Here is a 21,299-nt window from a genome sequence, read left to right as displayed (position 1 = left end):
ACGCGGTGCAGTCTAATAATAATCAAGCAGCTTAGCTATACCTACTGCAAATGCTTTATAGTGAGGCAGGCATAGAAGTGGTTTGTAAAATGTAACGAACTACAGAGATACTATATAGTAACCACTCTTGCTGACTGTCACATTCCCACATAACACTTATTCCTCATCACTCATAATCAAAAGCCAAACTCTCTCATTCTGGGTATTAAAGACCTCACAGGTCTCTTCCCCCTTCCTTATCTTTCCCCCTTGATGCAATCTCTTATTTTCAAAAAGATTCTTCTAAGTAACCATTTCACATCTTCCCATTTATGCAAATCGCCTTCTCAACCAAACCAGTCTTCTAAGAGGAGGGTTTTTTGGCCCTTTCTAGAAAGAAGAAAGTATGGAATACAGTTGTGATGGGGAAAAGATGAACTCCTGCTTAGAAAAGCTAGAAAGGTAATCACAGGCTACCTCCTTTTGTCTTTTAAAGAAAGTTTAAATAGTAAAGTTTAATAAACTATTAACCAGTAAGTTGTGTGTGTGTGTGTATGTGTAGCTGGGGGCGGGGGGCGGGGGCCGCTGGGTATGTTGTAAACAAAGAAATAAGATGAAGTCTTTCAACCATGAGGTGTTTGCCACTGAAGATCTGCTCAGGGAATCATGACTTGTTTTGTATAGTGGACTCTATGGATAGTCTGGAGAAACCTGTAAACAAATATCTTCTGAATACAATGTTTTAAAATACTTAAAGCATACAGGATAAGAAAATTAGCCACATTAAAATACAGCTGTCAAAATATATTTCTTTTACGTAAAATGTGTTTCATTACTCACATCAAATAACAAGGAACAAGAGGTGGAATAACAAATGTCAGTTTCAAGGAATCAGAATGATGTAAATTTTATTTCAAGATATCTGCAATATCTTCAAAGTGATCCAAGAACACCTGTGATGGCCACTGTTGAAAAAGTCAGAGGCACTGCAAAATCCATTGTGATTAGCTGCCTACAGATACACTTGAAGGAAATGCTTAGCTGCATTTAGAGTTTGGTAAAATAAAGATGTAATTTTTCCCCATCCATGTTTACAACCCCCTAATGGTCTGCAGAACTCAGATTTTGGTCAAGATTTGCCAATAAAATCGAGTGGCCTTCCTCAGAAAATAACAACAACAAAAACAGGGATGAAGGGGAAATGATGTAATATCAGGTCAACCCATCTTCCTAGAGGCATTTATTTTGCCCTGGTTATTTTGCCCAGCTCAAGGTGCTCTCTAAGCAATCTCGTTCCCTTTATCAACGGTTTTTACTTGTTTCTGCCTCCCTGTTTGTTGCCTATTCACCAAAAGATATTAGACCACCAACCCAGCTCCCTGGATCTTGTCAACATCTGAGGGGGAAAAAAATCTGGCAAAGAAAAGGGTAAATTATAAACCGCCAGGGGTAGCTTACTTTTTTCTATCCCTTGGTGTCAGGGTGGTAGCAACAATTATGCAGATTTAGGCAGAATAACAATAGCATGAATACTCCCCCCAAATAGGACTACATTTATCAAGCGGAAAAATCCAAGCTTTCCAACTGCTTCCAAGTATGTATCAATACAAGTCTTAATATCTCAGCCTCTAATTGGTGCAGTATTTTCTCCTGGAGCCCATGCAAGTAACTCCAGAAGTGCGTTCTGATTGGTTAACTCTCTCAATAGCCTCTGCAAACCAATGGGAATAGAAATTTTAGAAACATCCAGAGACTATAATAACCCTTTCCTAAAGCTGCACTATTTCTTTCCTAACATGTCTGGACGAGGAAAAGAGGGCGGCAAAGCGCGAGCAAAGGCCAAGACCCGCTCCTCGCGGGGCGGGCTCCAGTTCCCCGTGGGTCGAGTCCACGGCCTGCTTCGCAAGGGTAACTATGCCGAGCGGGTCGGGACCGGCGCGCCGGTGTACCTGACGGCGGTGCTGGAGCACCTGACGGCCGAGATCCTGGAGCTGGCGGGTAACGCGGCCCGTGACAAGAAGACGCGTATCATCCCGCGTCACCGGCAGCTGGCCATCCGCAACGACGAGGAGCTCAACAAGCTGCTGGGCAAAGTCACCATCGCTCAGGGCGGCGTACTGCCTAACATCCAGACCGTGCTGCTGCCCAAGAAGACCGAGAGCCACCACAGGGCCAAGGGCAAGTGAATCTGCCGCAAAGGCTCTTTTGAGAGCCACTAAACTCTCATTAGAGGACTGTGATCACAACATTCGGAGAGCTTTGTACGTGGCGGTGCGCGCGCACCCTGACGCATAGCCAATCACGTTAGGGCGGCAAGTTTAAAAAAATTGCTTAAGTTTAAAAAAGAATTTTACCTTATTACAAGACTTGTTGGTTACCTACGGAAACATATCCGGCTAAGCTCTTTTATCTGAAATTAGTGGGTGGCTCTGAAAAGAGCCTTTGAGATTTGCAAAGTAGGACGTCCCGCTACCGATTTACTTCTTCTTGGAGGCCGCCTTCTTCGCCTTTGTAGCCTTGGGTTTGGTAGCTTTAGGCTTGGCTGCCTTGGCTTTGGGGGCCTTGGCCTTGGCCGGACTCTTAGCCGCCTTCTTCGGCTTGGCTGGCTTCGCCTTTTTCGGGCTCTTGGCCACCTTCTTGGCCCCAGCAGCCACCCCCGGTTTCTTGGTTTTCTTAGGGGTCTTCTTAGCGGCCTTCTTGGGGGTAGCCGCGCCCGTGGCCTTCTTGGGCTTCTTAGCTGCCCCAGCAGCCTTCTTGGGCTTGGCCGCGCCTGCCTTCTTAGCCTTGGGCTTGGTTTCCCCGGTGGCCGCCTTTTTGTTGAACTTGAAAGAACCTGAAGCGCCAGTGCCCTTGGTCTGCACCAGGGTGCCCTTGCTCACCAAGTTCTTAAGACCCAGCTTGATGCGGCTGTTGTTCTTCTCCACGTCATAACCAGCGACCGCCAGCGCTTTCTTCAGCGCGGCCAAGGACACGCCGCTGCGCTCCTTGGAGGCGGCGACAGCCTTGGTGATGAGCTCGGACACCGGGGGCCCGGACGCCTTGCGTTTTCCAGCAGCTGCGCCCGTTTTCTTCGTCTTCTTCTTAACAGGTGTTTTCTCTGTAGGTGCGGGAACAGCAGGAACAACTGGAGCAGTCTCCGACATTTTTCTGTTTAGCCAGGAAAGACAAAAAGTAAGCTTAAACTGTCAGAACGGCGTGTCCCGGGAACCGCCGGCTGGGGGTTTATATAGAGAGTCGCTGCGTGATGATTGGTTGCCTTTTCCGTGCGCCGCGCTGCTACGAAGGGCTCCTCGGCTCTGCCGAATGGCTGTGTTTTTTGCCCCTTAAAAAAGAAGAAAAATATAAGAAGTCTGGGCACGAAATAATTAGGGATTTGGGGGAAACTGATCCGAGACTCTTCAGGCTTCATTCCTGCCTTATTTGCTATACCTAGTTTCAAAGCCGGCCCCCTGAAACTTTCCTGATTCCCCCAACTCCCTTGGAAACTTCGGTCAAATTGAGACAACTTTCAGATTTTCCTTAAAATTACTAGTTCTCTCTGCTTCCTTTGCAAATCTTTCTTCCAGGGCATTGTCATACACATTGTTTTCTTTTCAACCTTATATAAATAACCTCATTTTTACTCAAATATACAAGGAAAATCGGTTTTTTCGCGGGAGCAATAGCACAGCTCTCCTGCAACTTGTTTGCTCTAAGCACTGGGAATTGGCACTGGGGTAGAAAATTCTACGTACAAGATGGATAAGTATTTTTAAAAGGATAGATTTTTTAAAAAAGTATTTGAGTGACCAGTGTGTAAACTGGGTTTGCTCCCAGTGTTTCGGTGATTTAAACATTTTTGGAAGGATGGGGTGTGAGGCTGCTCCATTTATTTTCTAGATAAACAGCTCCAAATAGAGTCACCAACCTGCTCTAAAAATTAGTATAATAGATTTTTCTGACCTAGAATGGGCATTAGAGATCAATCACACCATCTACAAAGAAGAAAAGTGAATCATGAAGCAACAGATTGGCAGTTCTACATCATTTTACCAGCTCTGAGCTCAAGAACTCTGTAAGATCAAGTGGGTTAAAATTGTATATTGCCTAATGATATTCCGTCCATAAGATTTTCTTCCTCCATTATTTAGCACAGAATTATGTACATATTTCCTATATTTCAAAATGATACTTAAAATACAAATTTGATTTATCTTTTTTCAACATTGCAAATAGGGACACAGAGGACTAGAAAGTAAAAAAAAATTCTCATTAAACTCACTTACTGAATCTTCATAAGTTTCCCTGGGATTTTTACTAACAAAATATGAACTAGGCTATCATGACCTAAATTAATTGGCTGAATGTGTCCACTAAGGAATTGAATAAATATTTCATAGCAAACATGACTGATTTCCTACTCCATCTCTTTGTAACACAGAGAGCTAATGGAATTCGATAAATATTGGATAATTAAGCACAAAATTAATATCCACCAAATAATCAGATACTGAAATTAAACCTCATGTTTGTCAAAATAAATAAACAAGAAAACTATTTTGGTGTTGTGTTTTTTTTTAAATAAATACCCCTACTTCCTAAAATCTATTTATTCTGGCCTACATTCAATAGTGACTTGAGAATTTTTTCATATAACTCCAAGACAGGATAATCAACTTAAAAGTTGTCATCTCTTTGCACTGAACTGATTCCATAAAAATGACTTGGCTTGTTTTTAAATAGTCATTATTGGCTGGCACTGTCTGTAACTAAGCCTCTGGGACTTGAGACCATGTTATATACCAATTACAAATACAGTGTATAAAGAGGGAAGCTTATAGGATTGGATCTAGAACATTCCAATTTTCCCAGGGAAGGCATTTTACATTTGTCTGGAGGATGGGGCTACTTGTCATCCTCAGTATCATCACTGTCAATAGCAATAGTAACAAACATTATATAACGCCCTTTTCCTTTTCAGCCCAGAGCCTAATACTATCTAGACCTAAAGATAAAATTAAAATTCAGATTTTTAAACCTTTACTATTTTGATGATCATTGTAGTCATGATATCAGTTGTTGAATACTTGTTGGAATTGTTCCCTAAGTTGTATGTACTCAATTTAAGATAGGTGAAAAGTTCTTTCTACAGCAGATGCCACCATTTCTTTCTTGTGCAACTGTTACCGGTTCCCATGGCTATTTAGGTCCCAAATAAGTGAGAAGGCATTGGGGCTCAGGGTCATCTGCTTAATTGTTTATAGGTAATCTCTGCCATTCCTGGAGGGCAATAATTGAGACTTGATTTCACCTGAAAAGTTCTGCCCTAGATGTGTATAGGAGGTTGGAGCTATACTGTGTGTAGGTACTGTTATCTCTTGAGATCCAGGTATTTATGCTCTAACTGTAGCATGGACAAGGTTCTTGAAAGCTGGATCACCCCATGGGACTATAAAGTTGAAACGTTTCACCTATTACTTGGTAGCCCACAAAAAAGTTATCTGTATTTCTTTTGAATCCTAAATCTGTATATATTCTAAAACCATTGACTTTCTGCTAGACTAAGATTTGAACTATTTTTACTTTATAGATGTAAAAAATAAATAAGAAAAACTAAAGTTAAACAAGTGATGGATGTCTCACAACTTCATGTTCTCTCAATTTTGGTGTCAAGCCCCCACTCACCATAGTAAATGACTGTGAAAGAGATAGGTAGGGCTCACCAGGGCAATCCACAGGGGCTGTACTTAAGTGTTCCAAAATTCAGTAAATTTCAAACATTTAAGGAGAAGAGTGACTATGTTGACTAAATATCAAAAAGGCCAAATTAAAAATAAGGGCTATAGAGCAAATAGAGCATTGTTTTACAATGTAATGTGTTCAGAAGGGTGATGAGAAATCACATCTATTTTAATTTCCTATCAGATGGTCTCACCTGAGGACACTCTACCACTTGAAACTCCCCTTCAAGCACAACTATATATCAATATTATTCATTTTATTTCCTAAAAAGGACACTACTACTCTCAAACTTCCACTTTCATTTTTACGTGTCCCTCTGTGTATCTGTAATATCTGGTACACGCAGAAGGTGACTAATTTCTATTATACCTCAGAAATACTCCAATCCTCATTTCCTGCAGCAAGCCTCATTCTCAGGTACCTACCACACTCTCTTTCCCAGTCTGGGCTACAAGTTCTCCAGAAGAAGTTCTCTATCACAATACAGCCCAATGCAACCTATTGCAATGATGGAAATGTTCCGTATCTGCACTGTAGAACAGACAACAACTACACTTGCCTGTGGTTATTGAGCACTTACTTAAAGGTAGAGTGACTGAAGAAATTAATTTTTAATTTTATTTAATTTTAATTAATTTAAATGGGCATATGTGGCTAGTAGCTAATACAAATATAGGAAAGCACAGCTCTAAAACAATTCTTCTCAAACTTGAATAAGCAAACCACTCACTTGAGGATCTTAAAAATGTCGTATCAGTTCAGTAGATTTGGGACTGGTCCTGAAATTCTGTATGTCTAACAAGCTCCCAGGTGATGCTAATGTTGCTGGGATCTGACTGCTCCACCCATCACTACCAGGATGAATCTAGGAGGATGGTGGGCTGATTACATGGCCCCTCACCCCGAGTTTACTTTTCTCTTTCTTCAGCTAGAGTTTAAGTTCTTTAAAAGAATGTGTGATTGTCTTTGTAAATCTGGTATTTGTACACCACTCTTGGCGTATAGTAGACCCTAAATTGTTGAATGAATAAATGCAATGAATCAATGATTCTTGTTCAGTGACTTTCTCAAAAAGGAGAGCAGGGGAGATCACCATGTCTAAATCCACAGGTAACTGCACCTGAACTAAATCTCAAAAAGTTTGTGACTCAAGGAAGTTAATAATCCTCTGACCGCTTATATGGTAAGCACCAGCAGAGAAGGCTTTTTTTTTTTTTTTTTTTAAATCACCTCTGTAGTTACATAGAAGGCACTCAATGTGAATTTGTGGACTGTGAGTAATGTTGGCATTTGTCTATTAACCAATACTTATCTGTGTGTAGAACTTCAGTTACCCTTTTTACTTGGACAGTATTTCACTCTTTTGTTATTTTTTAAATATTCTGTTAATTTGCAAACTTATTCATCCTGATGTATCTTCAATGCTTTAATGACATAGCTCGGTGGTAGGTGGCAAGGACATAAGACCACAGAATCAGAAGACCTCAGTTCTACCCCCCACAATACCATTTATTAGAACAGGATTAGGTCTTCAATCCTGGGATTCTTCATCCTCACAATGTAAATAATGCTTTATAAATTGGGGAGAAAAGAGTGGAAATTCAATTAATGTTGGCTCCCCTTACTAGACATCCCTCTTTACCAGGAATGCTGAAAAACGATGGTTATGTAAACGCTTCGCCAAACGGAAATGTTCAGGATCAGCCAAACTTAATAAGCATTACTAGAGTTTTTAAGAATACTTACATTTTTTAAAGTATCTTCATGTTTTCAAATTAATTTTATTCTGCTTTCTCTCCCTTTTGCAGACAAATGTGGCGGTACTGCCTCCTTTTGTTAAATAATAAAAGTGGTGAGGAGACTTGTACAATATTAATTGAGAAAACCCACAGGCACACGACTAGAGTCCACAAAACCAGCGACTCTGGACCCCAACCAGGAAACAGGAAACAGATACTGAGTCGCATTTCCCCGCCCCCTTCCCTGCTAGGCAATAGCAGACGGCCAGTGAGGAAGGGAAGAGGCGGGGGCAGAGGTCTCGTTCCCGCCCCCGCCGTTTCAGTTTCCTAATAGGTCCGTAAAACTGATATATAAGAGGCTGCAGCCCAGGGTTAAGCGCTGTAAGAGGTTAGAAGTCGCTGTTAGTCATGTCTGGTCGAGGCAAAGGTGGAAAGGGCCTGGGAAAGGGGGGCGCCAAGCGTCATCGTAAAGTTCTCCGTGACAACATCCAGGGCATCACCAAACCTGCTATCCGCCGTCTCGCTCGGCGTGGTGGTGTGAAGCGCATTTCTGGCCTTATCTATGAGGAGACCCGCGGGGTGCTGAAGGTGTTCTTAGAGAATGTAATCCGCGATGCTGTCACCTACACCGAGCACGCCAAGCGCAAGACTGTCACCGCCATGGACGTGGTTTACGCGCTCAAACGCCAGGGACGCACTCTCTACGGCTTCGGCGGCTAAGTTTCATTGCGGTCTTCGGCTGTGAAGCTCTTGTTTACTCACAAAAGGCCCTTCTCAGGGCCACCCACTTGGTCACATGAAGGGCTGCTAACTAGCACGAAGGAGAAACAAAGGTAATATTTAATGTTTTATATTAATATTGGGTGCCGATTTTAATTAAGGCAGTCGATTTCTCTTTGTAGACTACGGCTGTCGCGTTTTTTTGGTCTTTTTTCCGAGTTAGATATCATCTCAAGATGGCGGCTCTCGGACATGCCAAAAACAAAATCGTGCAGTGGAACTGCTGGAGTTTTTACTCAACAGAAGTGAATTGCATTTGACATAGCATCAGTTTTCGAATTTCAACATGTTTGAGTTCATTTTACCCCCCAAAACATTTAAATTAACTTGTCCAGAATGTCCCAGTGACCAGGACTTAGTGTCCTGAAGAGGGCACCTGAGGCCTCTAAGCAGCCTTCTTTCTACAGAAAACGTCGCAGATAGCTCTGGATAGATGGAGCCATAGATAGTGAACTCAAATCGGGTGGAAGAGACATTGTAAAATTTTGTCGTATCTAGTGGACTCCTGAGGACGCGTTGGAACTCTTAACATGACTAAGAGGTCATCACTCTTAATGCTTTGTTTCCAAAACGTTGATAATGTGACCTTTCTTATGGCCATCCCACCTCTGACTGCATCCTTACCTCTCCATTTTCCCATCAGGCGGAAGAGGTGCTCTTCAGGCCTTCTCATGCTCATCCTGCCACCTGTGTTCTAAATCTTTCACTCCCAGAAGCTTTGTGTTTGTGTCAGTGAAAACACACCCTGGTGTGTGGGTGAACACACACCCAGGGACAGTTTCATTCTGTCCCTGTTATCTTAAGATAGTTATTAATGGAGCCCACTTCCACTATCAATAACTTATTTGCACAATAGATTAGTTGGTCATCCTGATCTAATCATAGTGATATCCCAGCTTAAAGTTTTATTCCTCTTTCTACTGGCTCTTTCCCATCTACATATAAATATGTGTCAGTGTCTCTCAGTTTAATCCATACCTCTGTCAATTACTAGATCCTTTCCATTTATCAAATCTCCAAGCCTTGGGTAATCTGGAGTCACTATCCTCATGTCTTTTCCTGATTATATGACGTCTTCACAAATCACTCACTAAATATATCCTTGGTATAGTTACCAGTGACCTTCGAATGGCCAAAACCATGCACATCTGACCCTGTTTATTACTCCTGCCTTCACAATCTTCTCACAGTGTTTTGTGGTACCTTTCTTCCTAACCCAGATCCTATTGTTCTCCATGATCCTTCTCAGTTTGCTTCTTTGGGTCCTATTCCTCTGTTCTGCGGTTCCACTCAATTAACAAACCCTTGTTCTCCATTATCAGTTCATAGATCCTCCTTAAGCCGTCTCTTCCAGAGTGTGCCGTAAATGGTGAGACATCTTGGCACCCCGGAAATTGAATATCAGCTGAAATGGAGCAGAATATGCCGCCCCAAAATATGCCACTTTGGCATAAGGATTATTTTGAGCTAAGGCGCTTGAAAAACAGCTAATGAAAGAATGGGGCTGTGATCTCCCCTTTTCTTCCCGAAAGCAGATAATTATCCCATGTGAAACGTGCCATCCCTATACCAGGAGGAAATGAACATTCTTATCACCAGAAATGGGGAGTCCAGGATGAGAGAATCTATACAAACAGACCTTGTTAAAATAATCCTTATCTTCCTTTAGTCTCCCCATATATTTTAATTGCTATTTCACAGTTACTACTCTTTGTTCAACCTAGTATATAAGCACTTAGGCTTAACTGCTTTTTGGGTCTTCATTTTCCCGTGAAGACTCCCATGTACATGTAAAAAGATTAAATAAAATTTGTGTGCTTTTCTCATGTTAACCTGTCTTATGTCAACTTAATTCTCAAGCCCAGCTAGAGACCCTAAAAGGGTAGAGGAAAGTTTTGTTTCTCCTATACAGCTTTCTAATCCCTATAGTGGCCTGACAGGTCTCTCTGCCTGCATTATTCCCAATCTACAATCAGTCCCTCCCACTGCAGAAATCTGAGTGAGTTGCAAATTTCATCATGCCGTGTAGGAAAAAAGAGAGAGAGAGAGATAAAGAAAGAAAGAGAGATTCTGAGGCTGGACAAGCCTAACACTTATTCCAGGCCTGATAGTGCCACCAAGAGGGGCAGACAGCTATTGAGGAGCTCCCTGGAATAAAATGCTGCACTGTACCCTCTCTGTCTCCGCCCCCTTCTCCTCCTCCCGCCTCTCCCTCTCCACCTCGCTGCCTTCTCCTTCTTTCTCCTTCCCCTTCCTCTTCCTCCCCTTCCCCTTCCTCTCCTTCTCCTTCTCCTTCTTCTCCTTCTTCTTCACTTTGTGTCAGAGTTTGTGAAGAGTCTGGGATCTTACCCTACTTACAAGATAATAAGATAACCTGTAAGTCTTTCATGGCTGCTGGCAGTAGACACAACACTCCTAGGTCAGAGACAAGAGGCTTTATTACAGCACAGCACATCAAGCAGCAATTTTGCATTGGATCCCCTTGTCCATCAGGTCCCACAGGGGCGACCTGGAGGGGCCCAGATGGATACTGCACACACAGTGGGTTTGCATCACAGCCAGGGTACAGCTTGAGGGATTGAACTTGAGTGTACTAAGCAAATCCGCTCTTTGTCTGGGGACAGCCACTATCCCATTCTTTAAGGTTCCTCAACTCTGATAAATGGCATTCTTGGCACACCCTCAGAGCCCGTGGCAGATTGCCTCTGCCAACGCTGGGCTCAAAGGCTACACAATAAGGGTGTAATTGTGTTTTGCCCCAAGTTAGCGGATCCTCCTTGAATATTCAGTCTATGCATTGATATATGAGTGACACCAGGAAAGAAGAAAGCTTAGTTCTAACTTCCAGTAATTTATAGCTTGGTTGAACCAGAAGGTTAAACAAAAACAATTAGAAAAAATAATAAAAGATAGACTATATTCAAGTAGGAACACTTATGGTCAGAAATTTCATTCTTAGAGCCCTTTGCAGGCAAGGAAACGATGAGGATATGAGGAAGAAGGTCATATTGTAACCGGAAGTGGGGTCTGGCTGCTCGCTGCTCAGAAGCCAATAAAGAGGCAAGGTTGGTGGAAAGGAAAGTTTGCTTTATTTTGGATGCCAGCAACTGGAGTGGGGGGAGGGGGAGGGCAAACGCCTGTCCACTGACAATCAGTGGGCAAGAGCTTTTCCAGGCTGAGGGAGGGCGCTACATGCAGAAACAGTCCAGTCAGCTCTCACAGTCATCTTGAAATTGGTCATGTGGTGGTCTGACCAGCATCATCTTGATTATTAAGTACAGTTAGTCTTTACTTCCAGGGTCGGTTTGTTCCCATTTCTTTGAGGCCATTTCTCGGATTTGTGGCATCTTATGTCATGGCTGCAGTCTGGTCATCATGTAGTTAACTTCTTCCACCTGGCGGGGGTTTCAGTACCTACAAGGCAGCTCACAGGATGTGGCTCAGAACATTAACTATAGCCCTTGAGGAGGAACTAAAGGTCCTTGACTATGCTTAAGGACTAAACTATTATTATTTGGTCTTCTTTGACAGTTTTCCTTTGTTTCTGTATTTTCTCACTTCTCTGATTAAACTTATTCTTTGGCTAAAGGTTTTACACAGACAAAAGTCAGGCTGAGAACATGGGGGCATAGACCATACTGTCCTGCTCCGTTTCAATATGACAGCCGGGCCCAGAAGGAGTAGCAGGTATTTGGCTGAGGAAAGAGCAGGGAAGAGTGAGGGGAGAGGAGGCAGGTGTAAGGGGGATTCACTATGTTATTGAAGAGTGCTCAGTTCTGCGAAGGACTGAGTACACGTTAAGTTACATCTAAGTATACGTTAGACTCAGAGACTAGAGATAAACGTGTGCTGAACACAGAGAGGATGGGATTGAAGGACCAAGTGGGCACCACACATTCACGAGGCACATAAAATTCTCAGCATCTATGAGGCATCTCATACTTGATATCTTTAGTCAGCCACCCACTTGACCTCTGCCCATAGGATGCAGATAAAACCCATTGGTGAGTGACAACTATAGACCAACCAAATATACCCCTAGATCTGTTTAATAGAGCAACTGTGTGTGATTGGCCCAGCTACCTTCCACCTGCTCAGTCCTCTTGTTCAACTTAACTCTGGTCCTCAGAGGCCCATCATCAGGAAGGAAGGCTGATGTGGCAGAGAGCAAAGGAGATTATATGAACATTGTGTAAATAACGGATTCATCTAGCGAGGACCTTCCACTTGTTTGTCTTATCCTAAGTATGCTGTGCTGTCCATCTATTTCCCCATGCTTTTTGCAACATGGTTTAAATTGATTAAAATTTCTAAGCATTTTAGTTTGGTCTGTGACCCTTTCTGCTCTGTGACCTCTGGGAAAGTTGCCTGGTAGTGTGCTTGGAGGTGAAGGGTGGCAGAATATGCCACCCTAAAATATGCCACTTTGGCTTGAGTTATTTTGAGCTAAAGGCACTTGAAAAACAGCAGGTGCAAAAGAGCACTCTGACCTATTTTCCTTCTGAAAACAGGAAATCAAACTCCCATATGGAAGATTCCCTTCCTGTACCAGGAAGAAAATAGCATTATCACCAGATAGGAAGCTTAAAACAGAGAGAACTCTGCATTGTTAAACTAGCCTTTATCTTCCTATTTCCTTTTCTACCATTAACTATCCTAGCCCAAACTCCTTTGTCTTGTCACATTTTCATCATTTAATTTAGTATATAAGCCATGTAAGAGCTGTACTCTAGTGTCTGTGGACACCCCAAATATTTATTTCTACTCAAAGAACCCATGACCCTTTACTTACCAGCTGCGTGGCCACATTTAGCCACTAACCACCTGTTGGTCCTCAGTTAATCTATACATCAGGAACAGCGATAGTAACACCTCCAGCATTGTGAAAACACCTTAGGGACTGAAGACCAAACTATCTCTAAGCAACATTTTAGTGCTTCACTTCTCCCATCTGTACCAAACTACCCTACAGACCACGAAATGGTAAGTGTGAGCTCTTTCATAGAAAAGGTAGGTGGCCCTGAAAAGGGCCTTTACCTTTGCTGTAGAAAACAGAATAAGCCTTACAAAGGTCAATCTTAGCCGCCGAAACCATAGAGAGTGCGTCCCTGGCGCTTGAGCGCATAGACTACGTCCATGGCGGTAACAGTCTTGCGCTTGGCGTGCTCAGTGTAGGTGACAGCGTCCCGTATTACGTTTTCCAGGAACACCTTCAGCACCCCGCGGGTCTCCTCGTAGATAAGGCCGGAAATGCGCTTCACACCGCCACGCCGGGCCAGACGGCGAATGGCGGGCTTGGTGATGCCCTGGATGTTATCACGCAGAACCTTGCGGTGACGCTTAGCGCCCCCTTTTCCAAGGCCTTTCCCGCCCTTGCCCCGACCAGACATAACAGAGAAAAGCTAAGCACGCCGACTGAGTCTAACGCTAGCAAACTGCAGCCCCTTATGTAGCGATTGTGCGGACCTTTGTGAAAACTGCAAGACCAGACAGGCGGGAAACCGTACTGAGTCCCCGCCCCTTGCTTCTAAGACCTGAAATGAACAAGGGCTAGGGCGTTTTACTGGTATTCAGAAAATAAGAATCTTTAAACAGAAGCATCAAACGTATACACAAAGGGAATTGCCTCGTTTAAGTATGCTTGTATGTGTTTAAAGATTTATCCATTCCATATATTCTTGGATCTTTGCCACTGGCCTTTAAGCCCAAATTCCCAAAACAAAGTAATTTATAAATACATTGACAAGCAACCACGCCAGGCTTTGGGTTTGGAATCCATAAGCAAGCTGCTCTCAAACTATTATTGGGCATGTTTATTAATCTATCTGAGACTCAGTGGCCTTATCCATAAAATAGGATCAATACTATTGATAATGGAGTTATTGTAAACAAAATAGCATCTAGTTCGTGAACAATAAATTTCTATCGCCCTGGACTTTGTTCTTAAAAACAAAGTATTTATAATACAGACAGGCCTAAGGCACATGGAAAGATTTCAAAACATTTCTAATATAACACCAGTTTGTACAGTGTGCTTTCACTTATACAGATTAAGCATATAAATTTGAACAATGAAGGATTGCAGAGGAAAAGAATGTAAATTGTCAGGGGCTAGTAATACCCTGTTCTCATATAGAGGACAGAGGGTGGAGGGATGATTGTCCTTTACTGTGGTTGGTGCATGGAATTCATGCAAAGTTATCATAAACACCAATGTTAGGCAAAGAGATTTTATGCAAGTGCCAGAAGTAAAAATGTGATCTTTCCTAGATTATTATATTATTTTAAAAAAATTGTCGAGCACTATGATTTAAATGATGTCCTTGGAATAAATAGAATGTTCAAAATAAGAGATTATTTTTACTTCACACTATGATATACCAAGCACACCGTCCTAAGAGCTGAGCAGTAGCTCAACCAATTACCCCATCAGTAAATTTGAAATTACAAATATCAAATTTGAAAACTCAATTTACTTTTGAGGTAGTGACAGCAATAGCTAAAAAATCACACACCAACATGAACGAACCAAACTGCTGTTCAGTGGACACGTCATCACTAGAACAGCCAGAAGAAAGGAAAACACTGCTATTTATGCAAAAACAAACCAAAACACACCAAAATTTGTTAAACAAGCCTTGGAATCCAAAGCAATACACAGTAGCAACTGCTAAAGAAAGATCACAGCTTTTTTTACATTGTTATTTTGAAATAACTAAATTCACAAAAGTTGCTCCAATAGTACCTAGAGTTCCTCGAACGCAGTTTCCCCTAATGGTGAAATCTTATTATCTTATAATATCAAAGCCAGGTAATTGACATCGGCAAAGTACTTTTAACTAGCCTACAGGCCTTACTCAGCTCTCACCAATTTTTCCATGCACTCATTTGTGTGTGTGTGTGTGTGTGTGTAGCCCTGTGCAATTTTATGTGTCACTACCATCTCAACGCTGACACAAAACTGTTCCATCATCACCAACGAACTCTTTAATGTAACACTTTTGTAATTCACATCCACTCACTTCTCCCCTGTCCTGGGGCAATCACTAATCTGTTATCCACCTCTAGAATTGCCATTTTGAGAATGTTATATACATGGAATAATACAAAATGCAACATTTTGAGACTGGCTTTTTTCACTACGCATTACCCATCTAGGTAGTTGCATGTATCAATGGCCTCCCTTTTTATTGCTGAGTAGGATTGCATTGCATTGTGTATGAGAATTTATTTAACCATTCACCAGTTGAAAGATATTAAGTTGTTTCTAATTTATAAATAAAGCTGTTATGGACTTTCATGCAGAGGATTTTTGTTGTTTCTCCCCAGCTGCCCCCCCACCCCCAGTTTTGGTTTGCTTTTTGTATTTCCTGCGTTCCACCTGAAAATTACATTTTTTAAAATGGCAGAAGTTCTGCGATGATGACTGGGAGCCTAATAAGCCTTTCAATAGTCACATAGAAATCACATTGCATTGCCATTAACACTTGCAGTTTTGCTTCAAGGTTCAAAAACATTGCACTGCGCTATCCCCACTGTTTCTGAAGGTGACTTCTGGTTTCTGTAGCTGAGGATTTGCTCCAGTAACAGTCTGCAACGTTTTTTAAACTGTTGGTGTCCAGTGTCTTTGGTTCCTGCCGTGGGACGTGTGTTCTCACTTTTCTGCAGAGCTATTCACTTAGCTCCTGGAGAGCCTCCAGTGTTGCCTAATCCCCCCCCGACCGGTAGTAAACCCAGGAATAAGGCTGGGCGTTCCCACTGCCAACATCTGTAAAACCTGCCTGAATCCACAAACCTGGCATTGCTCTAGGGTTTGTTCTAGGGTTCTGCATTTGTTAGAGGAAAGTTGGGAGCTGTTGTCTCATTGGCTCTTTGAGGATGAATAATAGGTGATTATGGCAAAGCCTAAGTTCTGCCTTAGTGACTATATTATGTTTCTCATGCAGGGTGCAGACACATTCTGCACAATCTGAATTTTCAGTTATATGCTGCAACAACCTATGAATTCCTGATGTGCTGAACATACTTATTTAGTTCAGGCCCCAGATTTGGTGCACTAGTGCTATGCCCAACTGTATCACTGACAGCACTGCTGCCCACTCTGCCGGTGGTGCTGCTGGAAGTTGAACTCTGGAAATCCCATGGAACCCATGTTTTGGGTACCAGGTCTCTATTTTCAGTACAGAAAGTATGACGACCTTCACCAGAGGATGTATTGCTCAGCACAGAAGCAAATAACACCAAACTGCTCTCCAGTAGTACTCAGCCTGGGTCCTTGAATATGTTCATGTTCATGTGCACACACGTGTATGTGTGTGCATGCCACATAAAGCATGCCTAGGATGCTTTCCAGGTTACTCAAGGACCCACCCTTTTTCTCATACCTGACGTCATCCTTGGACATCTTGTATCAGGGAGGGAAATTTGAATTATTTTGCCTGGTCTAATAATTAAATTGACATAGATTAACGGAGGAAAAAAACAATTTGTACGCACAGAGGTCATTCAGAAATGAGACCACCGAAGTAACCAAAGCAGGCTATATATATATATATATATATATATATATATACACACACACACACACACACACACACACACACACATATATATGGCTTGTACTTGGGGTAGAAGACAAATGAAGTTTGCTTATACAGCTTTCTTAGTGTTGAATTCCCAAATTCTGTTAAGGATACTTTCTATTCTCATACTGGGATAAAGATATCTTCACATGGGAGGTTTATTTCTCTTTTAGGGGTTAAGAGGATAAAAATATTTATATATCACCTATTTTCCCCTGGCTGTTTCTCAAATAACTTTAAGGATTGCAGAGGAAAAGTAGTTTCAGGAATCAATGTCCTGTTCTTATATGGAAGACAGAGTGTGCAGGGGTGACTATCCTTTCCTGGGGTTGGTACATGGAATACTTGGGGGAGAAGGGAGTTCTGCCCTCCTCCAGCCTTGCCTTGGTGGGGGTCGGGGGGATTTTCTACTCCCTTGTGATACAGCTCCTCAAAGTGAAATTATAGGTGGCTCTGAAAAGAGCCTTTGGGTTTTAAGTTGGTACTTGTTGGCATTAATAATTTATGCTCTCTCGCCGCGGATGCGGCGGGCAAGCTGGATGTCCTTGGGCATGATGGTGACGCGCTTGGCGTGGATGGCACACAGGTTGGTGTCCTCGAAGAGCCCCACCAGGTAGGCCTCGCACGCCTCCTGCAGCGCCATCACGGCCGAGCTCTGGAAGCGCAGGTCGGTCTTGAAGTCCTGCGCGATCTCGCGCACCAGGCGCTGGAACGGCAGCTTGCGGATCAGCAGCTCCGTGGACTTCTGGTAGCGGCGGATCTCGCGCAGGGCCACCGTGCCGGGCCGGTAGCGGTGCGGCTTCTTCACGCCGCCCGTGGCCGGCGCGCTCTTGCGGGCCGCCTTGGTGGCCAGCTGCTTGCGCGGCGCCTTGCCGCCGGTCGACTTACGAGCAGTTTGCTTTGTACGCGCCATTACTTATCTCCAAAATAGAGATTAAACTGGTAGATTTGCTTCTATATTTATACAGGAACAGAATCACTCTGATTGGATTGTGGGCAATTCCTGTTAGTCATCCGCTGCTAAATTCCGGAAGTGCTCCGAGCGATTTAGGATTGGTTTATCCATTAGGTGAAAGTTTGGGATTGGTGAATTTCAATTAGCAGACATCTTCCCACCCCCTTAAAAAAATTTTTTTTTCCCGAGTTGTTTTATCGATAATACCCACACACTCAAGTATTGTCCAAAAACACATTACTCATTTAATATTCTTCAACTTTTTTCCTGTTTGGATATACAAAATAGAATGTGTTCGGAAAAGTTTAGACTTTAGACACCCGCCATTTTCTGCAGTTAACCCGTTTTCATCGGATCTTAGTCCCAGACCTTCCCCCTATTTAAAAATCCATCGTCTAAGCATCTCATGAATCCGTAAACATCTAGTTCACTGTAACATCGTCTTCTAGGAAATACTGTTAAGATGTAAGGAATTTTGTATTATTCAGGGGACACGTAGCAAAATCCCAATATCCTGGAATCCCTGGATCTTTAGTGTGTTTGACTCAAAACGGGTAATTTGGGGCTTCCCTGGTGGCGCTAGTGGTTGAGAGTCCGCCTGCCGATGCAGGGGACACGGGTTCATACCCCGGTTCGGGAGGATCTCACATGCCGCGGAGCGGCTGCGCCCGTGAGCCATGGCCGCTGGGCCTGCGCGTCCGTAGCCTATGCTCCGAAACGGGAGAGGCCACAACAGTGAGAGGCCCGCAAAAAAAAAAAAAAAAAAACAAACAAACAAAACAACTGGTAATTTGGCTCTGTTGTTTGGTTTTGATGCATTTTTAAAATGTCACCTTGGGTCTAACGGTGAGAGCCGTCATGAAAAGCTTTGCAATGTGGAACCTTAAAAAAGATGGCGGCGATCGAGTCTTTCTTGATAACACTGCAATGGGCCGGCATTTCGGGACTCCTTCCGAGGGTCCCAAGGTGTCCCGGACAAACCCGACAGAGCTGCGGTCAGGACTGGACTGGGCTAGATAACAGGATTTCCTTACCTGGTTTCCGCATCCAAACGCGAAGACTTTCATTTAATTAAAAAGAAATTGATTGTTTTGTGTGAATGAATTTATAGTCTCATAACAGTGCTGTAAATCAACCTATAGGAATATACAAAAGTGTTCGTTTTTGATCCAATAAAAAAGGGAGTTTTTGAATCCTAGTTTACATACTAGTAACCTATTGGTCAGCTTTTGTCCAATCAAAGTTTAGCTTTGTGAGTGTTCGTTTGTATATCCTTGATACAACTACTCGCGATGTTCCTTTTGTTCTCGTTCTTTTAATCCCCCAATTTTGCTTACTTTGTTTACCATGCCAGAGCCGGCTAACTCTGTCCCAACTCAAAAAACGGCTCCAAAAAGGCAGTGACTCAGGTTCAGAAGAAAAATGGCAAGAAACGCAAGTGCGGCCATAAGGAGAGCTATTCTATCTTTATCTATGTCTGTAAAGTGCTGCAAGTAGGTCCACTCGGACCCCAGCATCTCGTCCAAGGCCATGGGCATCATGAACTCGTTTGTCAATAACATCTTTGCATCGCGGGCGAGGCGTCGCTCCTGGAGCATTAAAACAAGCACTTGTCCATCACATTCAGGGAGATTCAGAAGGCCGTGGGCCTGCTGCTGCCCGGGGTGCTGGCCAAGCACGCCGTGTCCGAGGGCACCAAGGCTGTCACCAAGTACACCATCTCCAAGTAAATTTTTCTATGCCTCTAGCATTTCTCAATGGTTCTTTTTAGAGCCACTCTTTTTTGCATATTGAGAGCTATAATATGAAGATTTGTCAGTATTTTTAAAACATGTTTTTTTCTTTTTTTTTTTAGTCATTCTTTAAAGTGCAGGAAACAGTATTGCAGTATGAGAGGTTTATTTGAATTTTTGTTCTTCAGTGCAGCAAAGAATTTGAAATGTGTGTTGTAGGAACCAGTAGAAAGTTGTAGTATTCTGGGTTTTGTGTTTTTATTTCTTAAAATCTTTAAATTGTTCTTGTAGCCAGTCACTGCTTAGATTGAAAATTTTAGAGTGAGTATCTGTGGACTTAAAGTTGTGTAATGCTAGTAAATGTATTTGGGTTCCTTGTTTTAAATATAATGCCCATGTTACAACAAAGTAATTTTATGTGCTTCACAAATATTAACTCATGAGAAGGTGTTCATACTTTACAAAGGGTCGGAATCTCAGTTATACAGTATATACTGAACTAGGCCTGGGGTATTTACTGGAACCTCAGAGTTTAATCTCAACTACAAGTATACGCTTTCAAAGGTGAATTTTCAAATTTGCATTAAAAAGAAAAGATTTTCACTTTATTTTGTCTTGAGGCTATTATTTATATAATCAACCCTACATGGTGCTGAAGTGGGGTCTGAAATCCTCAATTTGACTAATTTTTATTTTATATTTCATTTTTGTATTCCTTGCCTTCAGTCAGTGTTAGGTTCTGTATTCATTTACACAGGAGGAAAAAAAAAGAAGAAACAAAAAACAGGAGTAAGAGAAGATGTACAAGTGCAGGGAGAACAGAGAATATGGAATGAAATGTAGTTTTCCTGAGTTAATATTTTGATAGTTTCTGTATTGCTGAAAGCAAAATGACTGATAAATTGCTTTTAGTACTTTTCACGGCTTATAGAGTTGGTATTTGGGCGGCCAGCAAGACACTACCAATGTATGTGCCAGGTCAGTATTGGGTGTGTGAGTAGAGGTTCACATAGTTGTGAAACAATGTTGTTCACATTAGTTTTTTTGTTTAAATGTAGGTCTTCCTTTAGATAAAGATTGAAGTTTCAGTTCATCATATCTGTTATTTTCGATGACATGGATTGATGAAGATGCCAAATGTGTTGGCTGTCTTTATTGCTGCATAACATATTGCCTTGAAATTTCTAGCTTCAGACAACACACATGTATTATCTCACAGGTTCTGTGGGTCTGGGCAGGGTTTAGCTGGGTCCTCTGTGAGGATGCTATTGAGGTGTTATGCAGGACTGAGGTCTCTTGGATGTTTGGGGAAATATCCACTTCCAAACTAATTTACTGGTTGGTTCTTTGTAGTTTTAAGACTGAGGGTCTTATTTTCTTGTTGGCTGTTGGCTTGAAGCCCTTATGGGCTGTTAGTTGAAGGCGTCCCTCAGTTCCTAAATAGCCCTGTGAGTTTCTTGTCATTTGGGCCTGACAACAGGGATACTTGATTCACCAAAACCATCATGTGAGAGTCAAGGATGTTACAATCCTAGATAACATAGTCATATACACAAAATTTTTTACATCCTGTCACCTATGGTCACCTGTTTTGATGGTTAAAAGCAAGTCACAGGTCACATCCACACTCAAGGGACTTCATCACACAAGAGTGAACCTCAAGAGGGGAAATCCTGGGGGCCACCTTAAGAGACCATCACAGAACCCAGCAGGACCAAAAGACAGTTAACTAACAATTGCTCCTTTCCCAATCCCCTCCCCACACCCCTGCCGCCACAGTACTGGGATTGGTTCAAATGGCCTGCAGGCA

At 42.5% G+C, this 21,299-nt stretch overlaps 4 protein-coding genes and 2 pseudogenes across 4 annotated transcripts; 3 read left to right on the top strand and 3 right to left on the bottom strand.

Moving 5' to 3' along the window:
- Positions 1-870: 870 nt before the first annotated feature.
- LOC137231684 (histone H1.3) lies at positions 871-7,639 on the bottom strand. Its single transcript, XM_067752205.1, has 2 exons — positions 7,447-7,639; positions 871-3,301 (listed from the first exon to the last, which is right to left on the bottom strand). Exon 2 carries the CDS (start codon positions 3,120-3,122, stop codon positions 2,457-2,459), a length of 666 nt encoding a protein of 221 aa, XP_067608306.1. The 5' UTR covers positions 3,123-3,301; positions 7,447-7,639; the 3' UTR covers positions 871-2,456.
- Positions 1,701-2,278, top strand: LOC137231685 (histone H2A type 1-H-like; annotated as a pseudogene).
- Positions 7,640-7,733: 94 nt separating the features above from the next.
- Positions 7,734-10,199, top strand: LOC137231690 (histone H4). Its single transcript, XM_067752211.1, has 2 exons — positions 7,734-8,272; positions 9,542-10,199. The coding sequence occupies exon 1, from the start codon at positions 7,848-7,850 to the stop codon at positions 8,157-8,159; it is 312 nt and encodes a 103-aa protein (XP_067608312.1). The 5' UTR covers positions 7,734-7,847; the 3' UTR covers positions 8,160-8,272; positions 9,542-10,199.
- Positions 10,200-11,330: 1,131 nt separating this feature from the next.
- LOC137232993 (histone H4) lies at positions 11,331-14,051 on the bottom strand. Its single transcript, XM_067755801.1, has one exon. It carries the CDS (start codon positions 13,607-13,609, stop codon positions 13,298-13,300), a length of 312 nt encoding a protein of 103 aa, XP_067611902.1. The 5' UTR covers positions 13,610-14,051; the 3' UTR covers positions 11,331-13,297.
- A 3,162-nt stretch (positions 14,052-17,213) lies between these two features.
- Positions 17,214-18,811, bottom strand: LOC137232992 (histone H3.1). The gene has a single exon (XM_067755800.1). It carries the CDS (start codon positions 17,712-17,714, stop codon positions 17,304-17,306), a length of 411 nt encoding a protein of 136 aa, XP_067611901.1. The 5' UTR covers positions 17,715-18,811; the 3' UTR covers positions 17,214-17,303.
- Positions 18,812-19,103: 292 nt separating this feature from the next.
- LOC137232994 (histone H2B type 2-E-like) lies at positions 19,104-19,486 on the top strand (annotated as a pseudogene).
- The last annotated feature ends 1,813 nt before the right edge of the window (positions 19,487-21,299 follow it).

The sequence above is a fragment of the Pseudorca crassidens genome, chromosome 10, assembly GCF_039906515.1.
Source record: "Pseudorca crassidens isolate mPseCra1 chromosome 10, mPseCra1.hap1, whole genome shotgun sequence".
NCBI lineage: Eukaryota > Metazoa > Chordata > Mammalia > Artiodactyla > Delphinidae > Pseudorca > Pseudorca crassidens.
This window is presented reverse-complemented; position numbering and strand designations above follow the sequence as displayed.

Bases quoted from the DNA above. Each gene is read 5' to 3' on its own strand.
- LOC137231684 (XM_067752205.1), bottom strand. From the start codon at position 3,122: ATGTCGGAGACTGCTCCAGTTGTTCCTGCTGTTCCCGCACCTACAGAG.
- LOC137231690 (XM_067752211.1), top strand. From the start codon at position 7,848: ATGTCTGGTCGAGGCAAAGGTGGAAAGGGCCTGGGAAAGGGGGGCGCC.
- LOC137232993 (XM_067755801.1), bottom strand. From the start codon at position 13,609: ATGTCTGGTCGGGGCAAGGGCGGGAAAGGCCTTGGAAAAGGGGGCGCT.
- LOC137232992 (XM_067755800.1), bottom strand. From the start codon at position 17,714: ATGGCGCGTACAAAGCAAACTGCTCGTAAGTCGACCGGCGGCAAGGCG.